Raw genomic sequence first — 22,543 nt, forward strand, 5'->3', positions numbered from 1 at the left:
AAAAGTTGTGTATTTGCTTCACTGAGTTAAGAAATACATTAAAGCTGTAGGGGATGAAGCGAAAATGAAACCAAAACAAGATTGTCATGCCATAGATGTTGTGTGTGGGTTGGTTAACCTGCTCACACAGCTGGAGATGCAGGAAGCTCTGGGACCATTAGCCTCACTAGGTGGTCACTTCTAGATGGAAGATCACACACTCCACACCAACACACACAGCTGCTCCCCACCTCCCACTCCTTCCACTGTGGGTAGGAGTGGAAGGGAGGAGAAGGTTAGTGGGTGTTCATCCCTTTGAATTCTAGGAGCTCCTAGAGTTGAAGTCTGTTCTATGTTGTCTCCTGTCATAGCTCGCCCAGGGCAGCCAGGAGCTTTATTTACTGGAGCTGACACGCCAGGGGCGGCAAAGAGCCCTAATTGCTTCACAGCCTCCTTGAGCTGCGTGATGCGTTCACTCCTTACATGGATCTCCTCACAGAGAGAAATTAAGGGGCAGCAGCGGGGAACATTGCCCCCGTCCACTTTCAAAAACAACCCTGCATGCAAACAGCAACGCACTGACATACACACAAACACAAATACTGTGCTCTATGAGGTGTGAGCAGAGAGGTCTCTAATAGCCTGACTGGACCAGAATGAGTACCAGAGAGAGCTTAAGCACGCCACGCAACACTAGCACTCAAACAGAAAGCACAACTGAGCACTGACACTGCCTCAAGTTTACCATGTACCGCAATGCTTCACATTATAATAAGGGGCCCCATTACAAAAATCGCATATTTGTCACACATTATGATGTTGCACAAGGAAACTAAGAGAGCACAGCACATTATGCAGATCCACTCACACTGCTCAGATACTGCATAAACCCTGGTTTAATCAAGTCTAATTGTTGAGATTATGAGGACGTGTGTATGTTAATGCCTCGACAAACACCAAAACTGGAACATGTATTGTCCCTCAGGAGGGTTTACACATTTTCCTCTGCTATTAGTACATGTTAAGCTGCGAGTCAGCTGAAGACAAACATGATAATAGCCTGTGGATTAAAATTAGCGCTTTCTCATAGAAAGTCATCTGGCTTTAATGATGACTGCCAAAATAAAATTCTGGGTAAAAGTTAGGGCTCCGCATTTTTACATGAGCATCTTATTAGGATTACTAATTCAGACATGATTTGCGTGCTGTGTACAAACATAGTACTGTATCAGCTAATTAATTCATTTCTGACTGAAGCAAGCAATCTAACACTCTCCGGTTGCACTGTGGAGACACTGGCATGTTGACAACTACCTATTCACTTTTCATTTGCTCTGTATCTAAAACTTATCAAAAACATACTGCAGCCACTTCCCTTTCAAACACTCTCACCCAAACAGATAAGAACAGTATCTGACAGGCTAATTAATAATGAAAGCTTGCCTCTACCCCTGGAATTCTATTCCCCCAACAGGATTTCCATTAATGTTGATTGACCCTGGCTCACTCAGTGCCACTCTGGCACAGCTCACTGCTACCCTTGCGCCTTCTTAGGTGCCAGTGCAGGTTAGCTGATACATGAATAATTCCCGGTGGACATTAACAGTAAGAAGTAGGGCAGAGGATTTGGTGGTGTGTCTCTCTTCCCATCCTCGCTCTCAATCCCCTCATCAGCAGGATGTTAATATTTAATTATACAAGCTTCATTTCATACTCTCCAGCTGAAACCATGAGGTGGAGATGGAGGTGCAGGGGACCACTATGAGGAAAATGATGAAACAGAATATTGGGGGTTGGTTGAGGATACAAGAGAGAAAAGAGGGGAAAAAAAGTACAGCATGGGGGAGTGAGATGCAAGTGCCATTATGCCTGCAAGTTTAACAAGGCGAGTCAATTAATACTTTCACATGTGAGGTGGTGGACACATCACAAGAGGTGATGGGAACCAACAAAGCATCAGATGCCATTAAAGTAATTTTCTGTCAATCAAAAAGCATCATAAAACACCGTAAACTGGCACTAGACAAATGTTTCACGTTAATTTATCATTCTGAGGTAATTATAACTGCACAGTGTAATGACTGTAAAGAATGGCTGCCTATAGATTGGGCCCCTATAAACCTTGCTTTTACTATGCTTTTTGGCCTGCTCAACAAGCTGAATTGGTCCTGCAAAATGAAGATCAGAATACAGTACAAAGAAAGTATGTCTGCCATTACACAACAAAAACAGGAGGAGGCCTTCCCCACCCCTTTTTGCTATCCCTGGATAATGTTGGAACAGCTGGAATAACACTACACTCTACGCTTCAAAGTCAACATTTTTCATTGTTTTTATCAGCCATAAGATATAAAGGATGTAGTATTCTCTTAAATGTTGATAGGCTAATGTCAGTCCAGCACAATAATCTATATTCACTCCACGCCTGCTAATGCAGCACAATCTTCTGTGTTCTCACTGATCTTGGTTGTGATTATTCTGCATCTATTCCCTTTATCTTCCCTTCTCGGGCTATTTGAAGGCATTTCAGAATGCTGGTGTTCTGTTGGCCATCGAATATACTTAAAAACTTTTTTTCCCCCTTGAAGTTCAAACTATAAACTCCAGATAACTGAGTGTCAGAGCAGAAAGTTTCTAATCTTTGAACCATAATTAATTCTAATATTGGGGGATAACTGAATCTGTGCTTTCCTAAAAGCACATATAGGCGTTTTTTTATTCAGCAGATAAGTGCAAGGGCTTTTCACATCATACATTATCTGACAGAGGAAAGGACTTTAATGATACAAACAGACAAATTAGGCTGCAGTGTACATTTGGATTCCTCTCTCTCTGCCTCCACACTCTGTTTACGTTTTATCCATGACCAATTTATGGTGAACTTACGTCAAATTCTGCAAAGCTAATGATGAGTAGTTTCAAGACGCCGCTGGAACTTTCCAGCAATGCAGAGGTGATGTGCACAGTGGAATTCGCGTGTATTTAATGTTGAAAATTCATCCTAATATTAGACCTTTGGGCTATTTCCTTTTCAACAAATCTTGTCGGAGTGGGATCTTGCAGATGAAGTGGTGGAGCATTAATAATTTATGTCTCAGCCTTTTTATAGAGCGCAGCCCTTGAGATTCATAATTCTTTTCACATTAGGTCTCTGAAAAAAAAGTTTAAGTTTTAATAAATAGGTATTAAAACTTTAACTGATATTAATAGCACCAATTAAAGAGCATACCGTGGAGTTATGCATCATTTCTGTACTGGTAGAGTGGAAAACCTACTCAGCAGAACCTCCCTAAGCTCTCTATCTTTCACTCACTTTATCTGTCTCTCTGTATCTCTGTCAACTTTATCTCACTTCATCACTGTCTCCTTTCCAAACAAGAGATAATACACAGAACTGACACTTCATTGTGGGCATTGTGAAGAAGTGTTAACATCTGTGCAAACCTTTTATGGCCATCATAAATAGAAAAAAAACAACTGTTCAGTGTGCTATAAATGTGCGAGCTGCAGCATTTTACTCCACCTCATCATTCCATAATCAATTCGCTGAACATTACTACTACAAGATGAGAGTGCCTGACCATCCATGCTCTTGATTGATGAGCAATTCTCCTTGTCTCCCACATCGTCATTTCCTCTAGTGTGCCAGGTCAAATGGTGTATGTTACTCAGCCAATAATCATTCCTTTCGGTTTATGGAGTAGAACCTGTGCTGAATGGTCATGCCATTAAAGACATTAGCATGCGTGTCTTTCCTACAGGTACCGAGCGCATGCATGCCGGGCTGTTTTAACCAAACCTCTATTTCACAGATGGCTGAAAGAGGCGACTTGCATATTACTGCTGTTAGTGTTCACTCTCCAGTACAAGTGTAGCAGGCCATTCGCTATGGCCAGCAGAGGGGCTATCTCTGTGGGATTTCTTTCCTCTCCCTCCCTCTCTTTTCAGTTTGCTCTGATGCTCTACTGTGCCTGGGGAAATATAGTGGGAGGGAGAAGAGAGAGCGTGTTTCCTTTGTTCTGCAGTTCTGAACACAGGACTATCATTTTCTTACTAGAGCCAAGAGAAGGGGTTGACTTAAATAATGGCTTCTGTGTTCTAATTTGTGTAGGGATTTATCCTGCTGCTTGGCTAGTGTAATGCTAGGGAGTCTTGCGAGCTGATCAGTACGAGCAGTCAGAGAGGAATGAGATAGCTGAGAGGGGAAATGAAGACAGAGAGAGGAAGAAAGAGAACAAGACAGACAGAGAAAGAGGAAGGAAGAAAGAATAAAGGCGCAAAGAGGGAAAAAGGTTCTGCTTCTTTGCTCCTGTGATTCCCGATGAAATTGATTCTCATACCTCCAGAGATCTCCCACTGTCCCCTTTCTCCCCTTCGCCCCGCCTCTATTACATACCTGTCCAGAGGATGAATGATCTACACATTACCCATGAGTACCACTGACCGATACACGCATCACCAACTTCCAGTGCTCGGGAACCTCACAGACCCTCTGAAGAGACAGACGGAGAGACAGGACAGGAAATACATACCAGAGGAGATGGCCAAGGATGGATAGAAGTGTGGAAGTGTGGAAATAAGAAAGTCAAAGCAAGTGAGTGGGAAGCCATCAAAGTGACAGGGTGGGGGTGTGATTAGGGTGGCAGATGGAGACGTGCAGGTGAAGGCGGTAGAAGGTGAGGGGGATAATAGAGGTAATGAGTTAGTGTATTAACAGGAGGGCAGGGGAATGAAGGATTGAGTTTAAAAAAAGATTAGGGATTCCAAGGAAAAGAAATGGAGATCAGATGGAGAATGGGGCTCAGGGAGCTGGTGTGCAGAGGGGGTTAGGGTCCTCCAGCAAAAAAGCTCGAAGGGAGTCAATCAGAGGTGGTGAAGGCTGTGCCTGTAGCTTCAACCTGGTAGTTCACTGCTACTTTCCCAGGGGATAGGTGTCACTCGTGTGGAGAAAGAGAGCAGCCACTTTAATGAATGGAGCTCTTTATCTGAGCCTGAACAGCGAGTTATTACCTACTGAGTAGACACTACGGAGCGGGCTCTCGTTCCACAGGAGCGATCCCCGAGGGAGGGGCGGAGAGTAGAAAGGAGCGGGAAGGGAGGGGTGGAGAAGGTAAGCGGGAGTTCATATTTGGTGCCTTATTTTGCAACAGGGTATAGCATCTCGGGCCTCCATTCTATAACAAAGCCCCGGAGCGTGGTCGAGCATCACTGACAAGAGGAGTGTTAGTGGGGAAGGCTGCAGGAAAACCACACAATAATAACACCCACTGGGAAGGCCTCACACTGTGTCGAATCTCTGCTACTCTCTGCATTTCTATTAGGGAGGTGTGGATGCTTTAAAAGGTCCCATATTATGAAAAACGCGTTTTCTCTGGTCTCTACATATATAAACTGGTCCTCCCTGAGTCTACCAACTCCCAGAATGAGGAAAGCAAATGATTCCTGCATGGTCTCTGCAGCCCACCCACTGGTAAAACGGCGCTACTGCAGGCTGTTAAGATTCAGCTACTTTTGTTACGTAACAAAAGCAGTCATTTTCATAGGCCGACCTCCTCTGCGCGGTGATAGGGGATATCCGAGAGGGTGGAGCTTATCCCTGAGGTGAAGTTCGGTGTGTCCAGCAGTGAGATAACAGTGTTTTGCAATGTTGTCGCTCAAAGCTAGACACGCAAATTGCTCTGTTGTTGGTTGTAAAAATCAACATAAGTGCCTATATTCTGTCCCAGCTACAGAAGAGACAGTGGTTGCGTTTCATTTTTAACGACAATGTGCCGGCTGTGGTTTGTGTAAGTTTGTGTGTGTATGCTAACCACTTCACATGATTCAGTAAAAAGGGTCAGTAAAAAGCTGGCTTTGCCTCAACACTGACCCTCGTAAAAGGATCACTCCCAACCATACGGGACACAGCAACTGCACCCGAGCCACAGGAAAGTGTCACCGCAGTTTGATAGTATTTACAGTTGCAAATGGTGAATGGCAAGTATGGTTAAGTCAGTCGGAAATTGGCTAACTAGTTTGCTCTATTTTGGTCCACTATGCAATGGCATTTGAAGTGAATTTGATGTTAATAATATTATGATAAAGCTTGGTTGTCACAGTACAAACTCTGGAAACATGTGCAGACTGGAGACAGAGACGTTGCGAACAGACAAACACAGCTTTTGCTAGCTGTTAGCCATTAACTACACGTTAGTAACTGTGACAACTCATAGAACAAACTAACATCACACAGACACACTAACCATTCTGAAATGTCTTGCTGTATCCACAGAGTTGTACTTCTTTAGGAGCCTTTCCTTCTGGGTCTGATTCTGGGTCAAACTGGTATGGTTGGCGCTGACAGACGGAGCTCATTAGCATTTAAAGGTGCAGGCACAGAGACAGCCTGCTCTCAGTAGAGCTCAGTAGAGTGACATTTAAACAGCTGAAATTGAGGACCACGAATGGGTTTGGGGCAATGCATTGCGAATACAGTGTTGTTGGACCACCGACAGCTGTGTGAAATTAATGAAAAACAGTATAATATGGGACCTTCAAAAGTATTCAAGCACGCATCTTCACAGTACAGTACAGAACTTTTCCTTTTAAATCATGAACATTTTGTTGGTATAACGAAACAAGATCACAGAGAGAGAGGGTTCTTTTAAATCTTGACTTCTTTTTATGAATCTGGTGGGCAAGGTAAAAAAGGTAGAATTTATGAAGTACAAATAAACCATAAAGCTTCTGATAAGTCAACAACCTCCCACACTCTCAAATGCAGTTAAAAATAAGTATGAGCGATAGTTTGACACTGCATGTGTTAACCCCCTGTAATGGACTGACTAAACCTTCTGCTGTTTTATGCTGCAACCAAGCCTCCTGTGACTGAACATGTGAACACAACGACAATATAACATATTGATGATAATCTTTGCATGAATGTATGAAGCATGTTCATGCAAATAGATTCAATACATATGTGATTTAAAAGAGATAATGACCAAACAAGAAAGAAAAAAAACACCTGTGTCATTTAGTAGGTAACCTACAAATGTGCCAGAACTGTCCTTTACAAGGGATGCCAGACATGGAATTTTATTTAGCCGCTACTGACTACCCAGCCCAGTCTCAAGGTAAAGCATGTATTAAACGAGCCATTCAACAAGAAGGCAGTGCGTGGGGATGTGATTTGGCCTGCCTAGGCACAACAAGTATGCACTTGAATGAAGGTACAGTACCAGCAGAGGGGATAGTGACAGGACCAGTGAACGCAATTCGAAGAGCCAGAAAGACAAACTGCTGGTGCTGCCAGAGGATCTTGCATGTTTTGACCACAGAAGGCCAAACATGACAGTGGCACAGTGTTACATGCTTTAGTGTGATAACAGTTTAGATAACCAAATGTAATTTAAACATTAATGCCGATGGCGCTCATTTGAATTTGAAATTATAACTGGTTAACTGCCAATAATATGTAATTTATTGTGCCTCCCTACCATAAACTGCTAGTCTGCAGGTAGAGCACAACCGATGGAGGGGGATGCAGCCAGTCTAAATCCTCCGCAGGCTCTAAGAGAGGCTCAGCTCCCCCGATGCTGCCTGATGGCTTTAATTGGTCTCCTCTGGCTAGGAGCAGAGAACAGGAATCCCTACCCACTAATGGAGGGAGCTGCAACAAGAGTGATACCTCTCATGCACTGGCCACATACATGTTCACTGTAATACACATGCGAGTATTTGCACACTCACCTGTATGAGCACACAAACACAGTTACACACATGTACTAAGCAAGCATTTAATCCAGCAGGGAACCATTCCAACTCTTTCTGTTTCACTGCTCTCTGCATTTAGACATAAATCCATACCCCTGAAAACCTGCCATAGAGATCTGATCCTATGTGAATACCGTTACCCCCGAAAGACGAATTGTTCCAACCAAGAGCTGGCTGTTTGATTCTACCTGTTCAGAGACTATTTGCCACATCCAAGAAAGGGTTAAAGGAAAGGGATGCTAGAAAAAACACTTATGCCAAGACCTTCCCTGTTAAAAATGGCAATTCTCAGATTCAGCTGCACATGAAGTCCCATCTGGTGGATGATAAGATGATAAGTCATGCTTCAAAAGCTGTAGGGATTATTACATAAGAGCCAATGTAAAATATAAAACCACTTTAAACTGACGCATTTAAGAAAAAATCCAGTGTGAGGTGTATATAAATCTGAAATCTGAAATTTCTGTGATGCAAAGTTAAAAAAAAAAAAAAAAAGATTTGTTTTCCCCTGCTGACTCTGGGGAACGATTATAGATGTTATTATTCTCCCGGACAGATGCTGTTTGTAAGGAGTAGACCATCTCCAGAGCATTGCAAGATGAGACAAAGAGAGCAAGAAAGAGAAGTACACACACAGACAAACATACTGGAATACTACTGGTAGAAGTAGGGTGCACGAACCCTCTTTTTATCTAATGAGCATCCTGGACAGACAGAGACAGAGATCACTCCCTATCTTTCATTGCTCAGCTGGGAATTACACTGCAGAGGACGGGGAATTGCTAAAAGCTATGCAAACATACTGCACACCCAGCAACTCCCAATCGTCTCAATATCACAAACAGACCTTGAAAAAGTACATGAAAGACAAGCGAGGAAAAGCTGGCAGAGGGTAAACGGGAGGGAAAGTCAATGTGCAAATGATATCGGAAAAAAGAAGAGCAAGAATGAACTACACAGTGGGAGCGTGATCCTCTTTAGCATTTAAACTACCTGCGTTTACTGACTGAGAGCTCCAGTCTCCCATATGTCTGATGTGAGCAGTAACAAAGCTGACAGAGAAGATCAATCCACAAAACTCAACACATCCCAGAACCAGCTGTCATTCTAATTGCCTCCCTCTACTGTTACTTTTAGCATCAGTTCCATGCTAATGCTGCACCAGGTTACTCTGGTTATGGGCCTGCAAAAGATTCTACTTCATCTAATGAGCAGTGGATTTCCATATAGAGAACAAGCAGTTTTTTTCCTTCTGTAGTGGCTGCAGACCCCTCTGTATGTGGAGTTAAGTTGTGTATAGTGTTTGTGCCATCATGGGATTGTGCCAATTTGGGTTCTTAATGGGCTAAGCAGTGTTTACTTTACCACATGAATTATTGATGGCTGTGAGCTGATTTGTGCTTGGAATTAGCCTGGAATAATCCATCTGGGCCTACCTTGCTTCCCAGGTGTCATTTCTCTCTCCAGGGTAAAAAAAAGGCTGACTGGAACTGTGTGTAGCTTCATACAGTGATTTGTTATCCTGATTTCTGCTGAGTGTAAAATGGGTTCTTGATGTGGGCAAAAAAAAAAAGAAAAAGACAGTGGGCAGGCTCTGCAGGCACAATGGGAAGGTGAGCAAACAGCTTAACTGGTCTCACTGGAACAACAAGACATGCATGGACAATATCAAATGAACAAATGTTTTCCATTCAAATCTGGAGTGCAGAACTTTTACATATAAATAAACATCTGTTAAAAATAAGCCCTTGCCAATTGAGATCACTCAATACTGATTAAGCCTTTGACTGCCAGAGAAATCTCTCTGTATTTCAGTATACCGGTAATTCTGGAATATGGTGTCTGTTGCAACGTTTCAGCACTGGCTGTGTATTGGTTGTGTAGGACAGAAAACCAAAGATGCGTCCAGCTCTCTCACTGCAGGAGAGGGTTCCAGTGCAGGTTTAATTAATCCTTGATTGGAGCTGACACAGCTGACTAATCATTTGCAAATATTCTTTATCATTTGCCACCGTGTAATCCAATCAGGGCATCAGGGGAACATAGCAGCATTACCAAAGAGTTCCAGTGATCGCCCTGATCATCCACTGCTGTCACCTTTATCCTTTTTGTAATTCATTATAATCTAATCTAATCTATGATTTCTTTTTCACCTCTTTATAAATGTTCAACCCTTTATGTTGAACATTGAACCCGCAATGCATCAAGTTGTGCTCCTACTGTCACTCATGCAATTCTTATTCACTGTGGTTTCCTTATCTTAACCCTAAAATGGACTCCAATGGAAAAGGCCTCTTTGTTTCAATCCAAAGTGCAGAAAAAACCTGGGGAATTCCAAGATGTTTTCCTCAATACTTTACGGAGCAAACACACCTCAAAATGTGATGCTTCATCATGTTCTTGTTTGCTAATTTCTCTCTCTGTCTTCCTCTCTAATAGAACTAAATCTTATTACATGAGCCCAAAGGGCAGACAGTGCTAAAGTAATGATTTGTGTGTGTGTTGGCTTTTACTGTTAAACATACACTCAACAGTATGTACTGACAATGTTAGACTGGTAACAATATTAGGAAAGTTATCAGAGGAAGTCTGCAGTAGAAAAGCTGAAGGAAGGCACGACTTCTACATTTGAGAATTTCTTCCCACTGTGCTCATGTGCATGATGCCAATTTGTCCAGACCCCGATTCATTTTCTTGGCCCTCTTTGGTGTCAGAAAACGAATAGACTTTGCATCTGAAGTTTGGTAATAAACTCTTGGATAAGATCCATCCCTCGGACAGAAATGAACCAGTCTGAGCAAAGAATAAAGAGACGACTCCTCAGCAGTCTGTCAAAGGCAACTGGCTCTGCTTTCTTTCCTGTTTGTGTATTTTTTAACCATTACAATTTATTTATTTTTGGCTTGAGAATACCCATCTGCCATTACTGTGGTGACATGCCTTTGAGAGGTTGATGAGGTTTGAGAGAACAGCACTGTAGAAGGAAAAAAAACTGCTTAATTAGTGTGACTGTGGAGTCGAGAGATGTATTTATCTCATTATGGGTGTTTGAATGAATATTAACATGTTCTCGCTCAGAAATTTATAGCTGTTGCAAAATGTAAAAATTAGAAATCGAAATCGAAAGTGTGAAAAAAGGGGCCAAACTATTTAAAAAGATAATGTGAAATCTTATGTTTCTAATTGTTGCTGATGAATGTGGTGCTGGGTTTTTAGCAAGTGGCAGAGGTGTGAGGAGTCTCATGTTCTACCGGCGTGTGTTCAACAAGACACACCATGAATCTCAGCAGCTTTTTCTCAGGTTTCTCAGGTGTCAGTGTTCTGAGCAGAGATTGATGTACTCTGTCCTCCACTCCCTGTCTGTCCCTCCATGCCTGTATTTCTCTGTTTCACCCTGCTGGGCTAATCCAAGCTGGCCAAATCTCTCTACCGAGCAGGCCTGCATAGGAGCCGTCCTGCTGGGTGCAATATGCCACCCGCTTCCCTGGCAATACCAGCCCCATAGGGCTTCAAGCCCACTGTGGTGTCTTGTCAGTAAACAGACAAAGATGTATGAATCATCTAAGTGACTCGGAGCAGGTAGTCCTGTGACAATAACATGTTGTTGAATCAGGACAAAGAGTTATTTGCTCCATGGGATTACTGCAGCACACACACACACACACACACACACACACACACACACACACACACACACACACACACACACACACACACACACACACACACACACACACACACACACAGAGCAATACAAGAATCTTTGGCCCTGCAACTGAGCTCTAATCTTCCAGATACCTGCCACCCACCATCAGATACAGACTGACGCACCATTTAAATGGAACTGCTGTACCAAAAACAGAACAGTTATGATAAGCTGCAGTCCACCCCTATATAGTCACTTACACTTACCCTGTATGAATGGCCTGAAAACTCCATCCAACAGTGCAGTCAGTGTTGCACCCTACTGAGCAGCCCAGAGAATATCAAATTAAGTTCATCCGTCAAGGGAACAAGCTGTTCTCATATCTAATTGGCAGTTGAGGCTTAAGAACAGGATTCTATAAGAGAGAGTGGTGATCAGTTTACTTCCGTCTCCATCCTTTTTGTTAAACTTGTCTCTGCTTTTATCTGCTCTCTGTCTTTTTCCTGAGAAATGTATTAATGCCCAGACAGCCCTAATGAGTCTAAGATGTGGGTCTGCTGAGGCTCTCTTTGTGAGGTTTTGTCTTTATCTTTATCTCTGGCTAACACTCAATTGGACATGTCGCAGGGTTTAGCCTGGCAACAAAATGCATTATCAGCCTCTTGTGAGCAATAACTAAGAACCTTTCACGTTGTTACCGAAAAAAGCAACTTTCAGCTTCATACACAGTTGACACTTCATCATTAACTTCGTTTTTTCACCAATCCAAACAGAGGTGTGCTTGTTCCATAGAGAACCTGCGGTGACTTCTGTTGGCATTTAAATCCCATATATGCTAGACCTTAGTAGTTGGCCTGAGGGAGACAATATAGACAATATCATGTCTATTTTGACCTGTCTCACAGCTGAATTAAAAAAGATAAAAATTAAAGGTCAAAGTAATCATGATTCTTGTCGCAAGGATCCATGGAAGGGTGGGGAGGTGGCAGCTGGAAACAATGCATGTTTGCAAATACTCATCCAGTTATTACTGCTACACAGGGAGCCCGAAAGCAACTACTGCCGCACATACGGCAGGATTGGAGAACAATCTGAGAGTAGGTTGATGGTAGTTCAAATACATTCAGTTACATTAAATCCAGAGCACTGATCTAATACTATTGGATGGCTAAATCCTGTATTCATTCTGAACTCCCAAACATCGTACTTCTGTCTCTCTGTATTCATACATATAAATTGTCCGCTTAGAAAGGATGTAGAGAGCTAAATTGGATGAGAGAAGAACTTGGGAGGTTAAGAGTTTGGTTTTGCAAAGTTGGATTACAAGTAATGACTGCAACTTCGCCCCCCACCTCAGCCACCTCCACAGCATCAAAAAAAGCATGATGAGGTTGTAACTGCATTAGTTTTTCCATGAGCAAAAACAAAGTCTCTCACACATCATGATTTACAACCTAGCTAGTAGTTAATTTCAATTCTATAATGGCATCTCTGAACAACAGTGCAGACTCATCACACTCTGATGTGGCTATGGTATCAGAAGCGCTTTTTGGAGCTGGATTTTCGAGGCTGTTAATAGCTGAAGATATCACATGAGGATTACTGCATTGTGATTATCGGTTAAAAATTTTAAGAACATTCAAATGCTGTGTTAAATAATGATGTGCTCATTTCAGTGGCCAAACTACCAGTGGTAGTAGTTGTTGCATGCAACTTTTCTGTTTTTAGCTTCAAAATATTGTTAATTCTCACTGAGATGTGTTTTTTGTCAGACTTTTCTGTCAGAAGTATCCTTTGTCAATTATTAAAGTTACCAAAAGATCACAAGAAGAGGGAAGACAAGTTGAAGAATTCTCAACATTCTTCAGTTCAAAGATGCACACACACATTTGTATATGTCTCAACTCATTATATCATATATGGGACATAAATTGTTTAATCCTAGGTGGACGTTTTGCTGATAACGTACGTAAAAGAAAAATGTGAACAACTAGCTCACATTTGATTTCTCTACATGGTAGCTGTATTTCAACTTCAAGGCTGTTAAGTACGTTTTTCCTTGTTACAACTGTACTTCCAAGCAGTTCCCACAAGTATTTTAAGTGGGCTTTTCAAACCAAGAGAAACATGAGAGCCTGTGAGCAACAGCCACACATTGGCAAGAAATGCACATATATTTCATTTAAAACCTGTGTCTTCAGATTCCTCAACATGGAGCTAAAGAGGTACGTTCACTTGAGGGAGAAATTACTGGTGTGAGGATGGAATATGTTTCCAATTTAGCAGCGGCAGGGAGATATTAAAAAAATGGAATAAGGCATAGATCTGGAGAAAAAGAAACAGAAAGAGCAGTTATGAAGAGTGTAGTTTCCTAGATGTAAGCTGACAGGTAAATTAGCATGTGTGGCTAATGGGGCAAAAAGTGCCTGGCCTTCATAGGCACCCTTTCACTCTGACAAACAGGCAGCTTGTTGACCCAAACATTGCCTCTGTCACTCAATTTTAGCATTTAAACACAGAGACAAACACCCCCCACTTTGACACTGACACACTTCCTGACATACTAACAAAACATGACCCAGCACAAGCACACATTAAGATGCCATGCATGTGCAGAGAGCAGAATTACTTAATCCAATAGATTTTAGAAAGAGTCAGACGTGAATGTTGAACTGTTCAAAGGTTTTTAAGATATTAGCCTTTTGATTTTTTTATCCATCATGCTTTCTTTGCAGAATCTAGAAGCAGTGAAAAATCATGGATCACAGTGTGCATCTTGAATAGAGCATGTGGAGTTGTTTACAATCTGCTCATCAAGGCGAGGGGTAAATCTCTCTCATGCAGCTCACTTTTTTCTCCACCTTCCTGCACATAGCAGGAATCAATAGCCAGATTGCCATCTCTGAATCCCTCTGTCATTCGTTTTTCTTCCAATCACTTTACTGTGTATACCCTTGATGCCATGTTTGAGTCATAAATCAACACCTTCGCAAAGTGGGAGGAGTGGGAGTGTATGTGTGCATGCACATGTGTGTGTGTCTGCATAGTGAGTACGTGCACATGCATAAATATTTGCGGATCTGCATGAGAGACACCACGGTTGGGTATTACCACATATCAGTGTGCCTGTCTTCTCGTCGCGGGTGTCTGAATGTTTCATCTAATCATTAAACGCTGACAGGCTTCACAGAGTAGCGCCACTGATCCCCGTCAGAGGAATACGGGGCCTGACTTCATTAGCCCTGTTAGTACTAAGCTGCTTTACCCTCACTCACGCCTGGCTTAACCTGCACAGTGATAAATGCTGTGAGGAGAAGGAAAGATAGGCAGAGGGAAAGAGGGGTGAAACAAATGGAAAGCAGGGACAAAGGCATTTAGAGAGTGGCAAAGGTGCCAAAGTCAGGTACAGAGGATGAGGAAGTGAGAAATGGGAGTGTACAGGTCATGTGAACCTGCAGTTTTCAGAGGTACAGGAGGGGATGAAGCTCAAAGTGGTGTTTGAACTGCGAGGGATTTACAAATGCAAAAACCAGCAAAACAATCAATTATCTTGTGTTGCAATTAATCAATTACTGTGCAAGCACATTGACAGTCAAAGTGCTTAACTGGGATCCGTGAGGCTCCTATGTGATGAAGAGTTAGCACTGACCTCTGTGCACACATATGCACCAATACTCATGCACAAGCTAATTAATGCTGGTGCATACGCATCTAAGCACATAAAGATATGCACACACATCTTTGTTCTCAGCATTTTTCTCCAGTACATTCATCTGGTTTCTCTCCTACCAGGACCCCCCTCCCCTCTCAACACTCAGTCTTTTTCTCCTGCCAGCAGCGGTTTTTGGCTGGCTTAAGTACGCCCACAGGCCCCTGAGGGACAGCCCATGACGGATGGCACTGCGTGTGACTCCGATTCGATTCAGCCCATTTGATAAATTTATTGCTGGCATTTTGAAAATGAAATTAGAGGGACGTCTCCCAGAGACTGTTTTTCCAGCACAGGTGCCATAAATACACTTCATTTGGCAGAGGAGAGGGAGGAGGAGAGTAAGAGGGTGGAGAGGTGTTGGATAAAGGATGTCATGGTAGGGGGGCACATAGTGGGGATGTTCCACACAAGTAGAGAACTAAAGAATAAGGTCAAGTTATAATGATGTCCTGTATTAATCATGATATTGGTGAGGAACAACAGTAAAGGTTATTCAACCACAGCCCTGGACTTAAATGCTAGCTGCTGCCCTTCAATCTAACACATGTACAGATGCACTGTAACACATGTAAGACCTGCATCTCTCACATTGAATATTTATATGATTGAGACTGTGGAGAGCAAACATTGCCACCTTTCTCCATTTTTGATGTACAGGCACACACATAGCACACACAAACACTTGAACATGCTCACATGTGGTTTATGTACACTATCTTTGCTTCAAGGCCCCATGACTCTCTAGTACCGATGGCACTGTCACTGCTACATAGCCGGCCATAACTCAAAGCATATGAATGAATACAGTAGACTATTTTTCTCTACATCCTCTCAGTGTGCACAGCCAAAAGACAGGGGATGTTTTTGTTGATGCTATTGACTAAACAGATTTGAACTGGTCATATTGCATGGCCAAGAAAAGAAAGACAGATGCATACATGGACACACGCAAGCTAACAAAAGTGAGCATTAATTCACTGTCAGGGTTACGTGGCCTTACTTATCTCCCTCTCATTCAGTAATGTATATGCGACTGTGCAGGGATGATGTACGCCCCAGCAGTCTCTGCTCCCCTTCAACATTCATCAGAGAGTGAGGCCCAGGCAACCCACATCACTTACCTTTATAGGCCCATCTGACAACACGTACACCACATAGTCATCACATTCACAGGCCTCACAACGGTGTGTTTGTATGTGTGGGTGAGGGCACACAAAGTGTAACCTGTCACACAGACAGAATCTATCAATGCCGCTTGCACTATATCAACAAGCAGCTTCAATAGATCTGAAGCTCTGTATGGTGAAAGATGTTACCATGTTCTCAGAGACACACTCCTGCTGTAAAGCTTTTTCATATACATGTTGTGCACGTTATATCAGATCCAGGTGACAATGACAATATTTTCACCTGTGTTCTGCTCTGCTCTGGTAAGAGCTTGTACAAAACAACACATAAGTTCTTATAAGCGCAGCAGGGAGTCAAAGAAAGTTTCAACAAAACCAGCAGGGAGTCCTCCTGACTGATTGTCTGCTCCAGCTTCGCAATCACAGAGCGCGACACACCCTCTGCCATTACTGTACCTCCACTATGAGGAGCAGAGGGCCTGGGACTGCTTGGTGCATACACCTGCAGGCTGCCGCTCAGAACAAAACCCCCGGAGCTGTTTATACTGTTTGACTGCATGGCCCCATCATCTTACAAAATCAAAACAGCCTACAGGTACATTCCTACAAACATCTCCCCCTCCCACATCTCCTGGCTCTCCCTGATGATCCACTATGCAAAACAATCACCTCCCCGCAACCTCACATTAACATACACATGAAAGTGTGAAGGAGGCTAAACCGAACTGTGATTAGTCTTAAGATGAGACTTACAGAAAGTGATGCATAAATACAGACTGTGGGCTGTCTATCATTGTGGGAGAGCAGGATAATTTAGTCTAGGTGTCAGTGGGTGTGAGTGATTGACTTTGTAATCAAACAGATTGTTCTGTAACAGAAACACTAGATGACTCAATTTCAAATCAACATCAACAACATCATGAAATGTTTTTCATCTCATTAGCAAAAATTCAGCGCAACACACAAATACACACAGAGCAACACACGCACACATGCCACCCTTCTGGAAAAACGTATGGGGATCCACAGGTGACTAATGGAGTGCTGTCTTACCTTTTTGTGATGACACAGTGGTATCTGTAGTTAAAAGAGAGAAGACACACAGAGGAATGTGTTAGGAGCTGACAGACTGCTGTATACTAGACACATAAAATGCAGGAGATGACAGCCACAGCAGTGATTTGCAGGGAGGGGAATGAGCCACCCATGAGGATAAACAGATCGGTTGGGGGGGATTGTAAACAACCAGGGGGGTCTCTCATCTCAGACCTGCGGAGGATCTCCACTTCAGCATACATATGCATACTCAGCTGTGTCTGGATATGCAAACACACATAGGGAAGTATACATTGGGGGTGCTGAGTAACACACAACATCTTTGTTCCACTCTGCAGGAGAGCCAGGTGGGGGAGAGGAATCTGAGTACACACCGGAGAGGGACCTCAAGTAGAAGGATGAGAGTCTTGAGACCCCTGGAAACCCTTGATCTCCTACACAATTTACTCTGAGTGAGCTTTTCTAATAAGTAAAAATAATGCCTGTGAGGTGCAGCAAGACAGAGCCAATCAGATACTTTCAGAAAACATTTTAGGTTCTTACTCAGAGGCCACAAGAGATGCTCGTGCCCCACAAGGCATGCATCAAAACACGGGCTGCTTGGAGGAAAAGATGTGCTGCAATGTGTTTTTCATACAACACAGAACATTTTCAAAAAAAAGAGAAAGTCAAGTGTAGAATGTGTTTGAGGGAGAAAAATACAGTAAATTTAGCTTATTGTTCTCATAAAATATTTACCAGGACAGTGTTAGTAAGCTCCCAAGGTTTCATTTTTATTTAATAGACTTGTCAAACTTGCAGGGACACTCTTTTTCATAACTTTGTACTTGGAGCAGATGAAATCCTATAGAACATTTCTCTACTGGCCACGTGCCCAAAAAGCCCAAATGGCCACAGACATGGGAGGGGAATAATTGAATCCGGGTGGATTTGTGGTGTGCTAGGCTGAGGAACTGATAATCCAAAGCTCTGCCTAATTGCCAGAGTAAAGATGGCGCCCATTGTGGGGGTGGCGTCGGTGTTTATCAAGGCAGTGTGGCGTGGGATTGGACTGAGCATTAGGGCTTTACACACTTTTGTTTTGTGAGGTGTTACAGTGGATTTGAGCAAATATTGGCCCTCTGGTTATTACATGGTCTGATTGTCTGCTATGCGACTGTCCATAAGCTCTGCATGTCTAGCCTAATCTGAGAGGAGGCTTCAAATAATTAGTTAGTGAAGCACTCTCACAGCCTAGCGCAGTCGGCCTTATCACTAAAAGAAAATCCTTGGTCCATTTCCTTCTCACCCCAAAAGGCTTACAAACTCTCACCACTGTTAAAACCTTCGGGGCAGCTGCATAGATGATAAAATATTACCCGACATGTCACAATCACTGGCCCACATCCAGCTCTTTTTGTTGTTGGTTTTGTAAAAAAAGAGACTATAGTATGTCAAATTATAAGTACTTGATAAATTTGCCAAAGATTACAAAATATTTTTAGGAGAGAGAGAAAAGGAGATCGATGATAACTATCTTTTTGTTTTGTTTGTGGTGACTAACAGACCTAATTTAACTTTTAAAATCAATTGATTTTCAACATCTTGGATGGATAAGGGGCATCACATAAATTGGTTTTCACCTGACATTAAAATACAGGCCTTTAATAGTATTACTGTTAAAAAAAATGTATGCACTTGTATGTTCGTATCGTGAGCACTTCTATTATAGCACTTATGCAAATAGCAGTTACGCTCCTCACGCTCTATATTTCTTTTATTCCACCAATGGTGATATGTTGGTGTTTCTCTCTTGTGACAAGTTATTATTGTAAGTCGCTTAATATGATGGAGCTTGGTTGTCACAGTAAAAAGTCTGGAAATGTGTAGACTGGAGACAGAGACGATGCAAACAGTGTCCAAGAGTTTAGAGACTTTTTTGGAGACAAACACAGCTTTTGCTAGCTGTTAGCCATTAGCTACATGGCAGTAAATGTAACAACACATACGAACAAACTAACATTTTTTTCTAACCATTCTGAAACATCCTGATGTAGCCACAGAGGCTAGTGTAAGAGGCATTGTCTTCCTGAGGGGGACGTGTAGCAGGCAAGGCTCTCCAAGTAGGCGTTGACAGACGGAGCTCATTAGCATTTAAAGGTGCAGGCACAGAAACAGCCTGCTCTCAGTAGAGCTCAGGAGAGCTCACTTGAGCGACTTTTAAACAGCTGAAATTCAGGACCACAGATGGGTTTGGGGAAATGCATATTGAATGCCGTGTTGTTGGACCTCTGACAGCTGTGCGAAATTGATGAAAAACAGTATAATATGGGACCTTTAAAAGGCCCCCCCCAGAGAGCAGAGGGGAGTAAAATGCAGGAGAGGAAATGAAAGGAAATTTCTTGCTGCTCAATTCACTAATGTGACATCTCCCTGTCCCACTTATTATTTTCTTATTGTACCAGCTCAGTTAGGTGAGCCCAAGATGCTTGGTTACATTGGTGGCAGCAGTATTTCTTTTCTGCGGGTTGATGTAGCCAGCCTCAAAACTGTGGGTTAACGAATTGCCTCTATGTACACAGTGTAAACACACAGTAAACAGCAGGGTGATGCACTTAGTCTCACTTTTCTATGTTCACATTGATATAAATATACTGGGTAGGGGTGAAATATGAAGAAAATGTGTTAATATGCTCTCTACACTGTTTGATAAGGATAGAAAGAATATATAACACTCTAGTTTGTAAATAATTAAAAGAAAGCAATTCTTCCATATTTAGAATGTGTTAGGTTGGAGTAGAGACACAACAGTGATTGGTGTCAGCCCACATAAATAACTCTGCTGTTTAGGGCGGTAAAGAAAGCCTCCGTCATTGATTACCGTATATCTTCCCAGCTATGAGCGGCTTATATAGATTTAGAGACTAATTTGCAGTGGATATGTGAGTGGCGTTTTGATGTGCCCGTGAGTATTATGTAAAGCAGACCATATGTCAATACAGGTGCAAGCCCAGTAAAGTTAGGACTGCCCAAAAGCACGCCTGAGGAGACTAAAAGCTATATTTTTAAGAAGAATTTCCAAACCAAACATCAATAAAGTGTTTCCTTTACTTTTTGGAAGTGTAGCCTCTCACTGCCAAAGAGGGCACAAGATAAAAGATGGGAAGAGTGAGATGCAGGGAAATACTAACAGTAATAGAATGCATTACTCTTATATAGCAGGTAAAAACAAGTCAAGAGGCAAACACAGACAAAATCATTTTAGAGGCCCTAATAGCTAATCAGACATGGTTACAGGATATTCGTGCTGAGGTTCATAACATTCATTAGCCATTAAGAGGACATCTATTTACCCAAAGACTATGTTTTTGGTCCAGTGCATAGAAAGCTGATAAACCAGTAAAAACAAAAAAAACAAACAAACAAAAAAAAAAACATCATAACATAAAAATTGTATACTGGAATAAGGATAAGGAGGCTTCTCTGATTGAATTAGTGAATGCTCTAAGTAAGACGTGCCTTTAATGCCACTGACTGACACTGACTGAAAGTGGGTTTAACCAATGCTCTGGATCTGTAGAAAGATCATAAATGAAGGAATCATTAACGGTGACTGCATACTAATTCTGCTACTTTGTGATGTCAGATGTTGCCACATGGTCACTCTATAGCAACAAAGTTCTGCTTAGTCTACAGTCACATTCAGGACACCCATACACTTCTCAGAGAAAAAAAATACATGATTTTCTATCACGTATAAGTTTAGTTTTTATAATCATTTACCCTCACATGACAAATAACAAAAAAGTTGCAAAACTATGTAAAAAGTGCTGTGTTGAAAAAGTTGACAGACACCTTCTACCATTCGTGATTGTCAGCACTTTTCTGCACACATTGGCATATTTTGTACCATCTGTCTCAAGCGAGCATTGCGATATAGGACATTATATGCAAGGCAAGCTTCAACTTGATTGAAAAGCTTTCTCTATTTTGTGACCAATGAGCTTGTTCTTCCTGCTCTTACTGCATGTCTGGATGAGGAACTGGCACACCTGCACAAGACAGGATTGAAGCCATGAACATTGTGTGATGGATTTAACTTTAGTTAACGATGATAGTCATCAGAGAGGCTTTGAGTTTTTGTTTTCCCCTCTTCTTCCACACATCTTTCCTAATTCACATTTCAACCCACAAATAATCTACAATGATGTACAGAAGCTGTTTCTAAGGGTTAGATTTGGGCTTTGGAAACTGTAAGATCTCTAAAATTCTATGTTATTAAGGGGAACAGAGTTCATTTTCTGTTTGCTGCTTTGCATTTCTAAAGGTTATAAATTTGAGTTTCAGAGCTCATCAGATGCTCTCGGGTCACATAACTTGTGTATGCACATGGAAGATAATGTGAACACAGAACAAAAAAGTTGTTTAATTAGCATAAAACATCACACTAAAACCACAGTTTTGGAGACATTATTAGTTAAAATCAACCAACAGCAGTCACTGGCATCCTATTATGCAGATGGTCTATTACAGATGATGAATAACCAGGACCACAGGTGAGACTGTAGGGGCACGCTTGCTCTCTTGTGCTGCAAATGTACGCTGAGCATATGTGAGGGTTAAGGAATCACCACGCGATCCTTAACATACACAATGCAGCCCAGACTGATTGAATTAGACTGCTATTGGAAACCTGTCTTCTATTGACCTCTCAAAGTTGTGGCCTTCCAGCAGTCCGCTGTGGGAATAGTTACAGGCAGAAATTGCCTTCGATTTTTATCCCCATCATGAAGTGAGGAATCCTAATCATCGCTTTATCAAGACAAATGAAAACCAGATCATTACTGGAAGGAAGATGCTGCAAATATGCATGAATGAATATATCATCACAGTGTGAGTATGAATGTATGTTTAAACACAACTAAGTACATTCAGAAACATAGCTGCATGTTCTTATATGTAGAATCAAGTGAGCAGTAAAGTGTGCAGAGTGCACTGGAAACAAATGTGGCTGTCGTCACATGATTAACCACTATTGATGTATCATCTCGATAATGTAATTAGGATAAATTCAAACACTGTAGCTGTTTGTCTCTTAATCACACTCACTGCTGGACAGTGACAGCCCATAAGTTGAAGTTATGAACTATAGGAACTGCTACATGATAGATGGGTACACAAATCAGTTGTGACCCGGATGTTAATGATTCAAGGAGGACTTAGTGATGGTACAGCTCATCTTAAACGAAATCATTTGAAATCATACATGATATTGATAGAATTAAGAGA

General features: G+C 42.0%; 1 protein-coding gene across 5 annotated transcripts in view; it reads right to left on the reverse strand.

Moving 5' to 3' along the window:
- LOC119022980 (cadherin-4-like) overlaps positions 1 to 22,543 on the reverse strand; it is a 244,394-nt gene that overhangs the window by 108,740 nt on the left and 113,111 nt on the right. For 4 of the 5 annotated variants that reach the window (XM_037104523.1, XM_037104524.1, XM_037104527.1 and 1 more), the window contains one exon: positions 17,273 to 17,296. The exons of the other annotated variant lie outside the window; for it this stretch is intronic. In XM_037104523.1, coding sequence (XP_036960418.1) covers positions 17,273 to 17,296 — 24 coding nt within the window. The remainder of the gene's footprint in view (positions 1 to 17,272; positions 17,297 to 22,543) is intronic. 5 annotated transcript variants of the gene reach the window in all.

Source organism: Acanthopagrus latus, chromosome 7, assembly GCF_904848185.1.
Source record: "Acanthopagrus latus isolate v.2019 chromosome 7, fAcaLat1.1, whole genome shotgun sequence".
NCBI lineage: Eukaryota > Metazoa > Chordata > Actinopteri > Spariformes > Sparidae > Acanthopagrus > Acanthopagrus latus.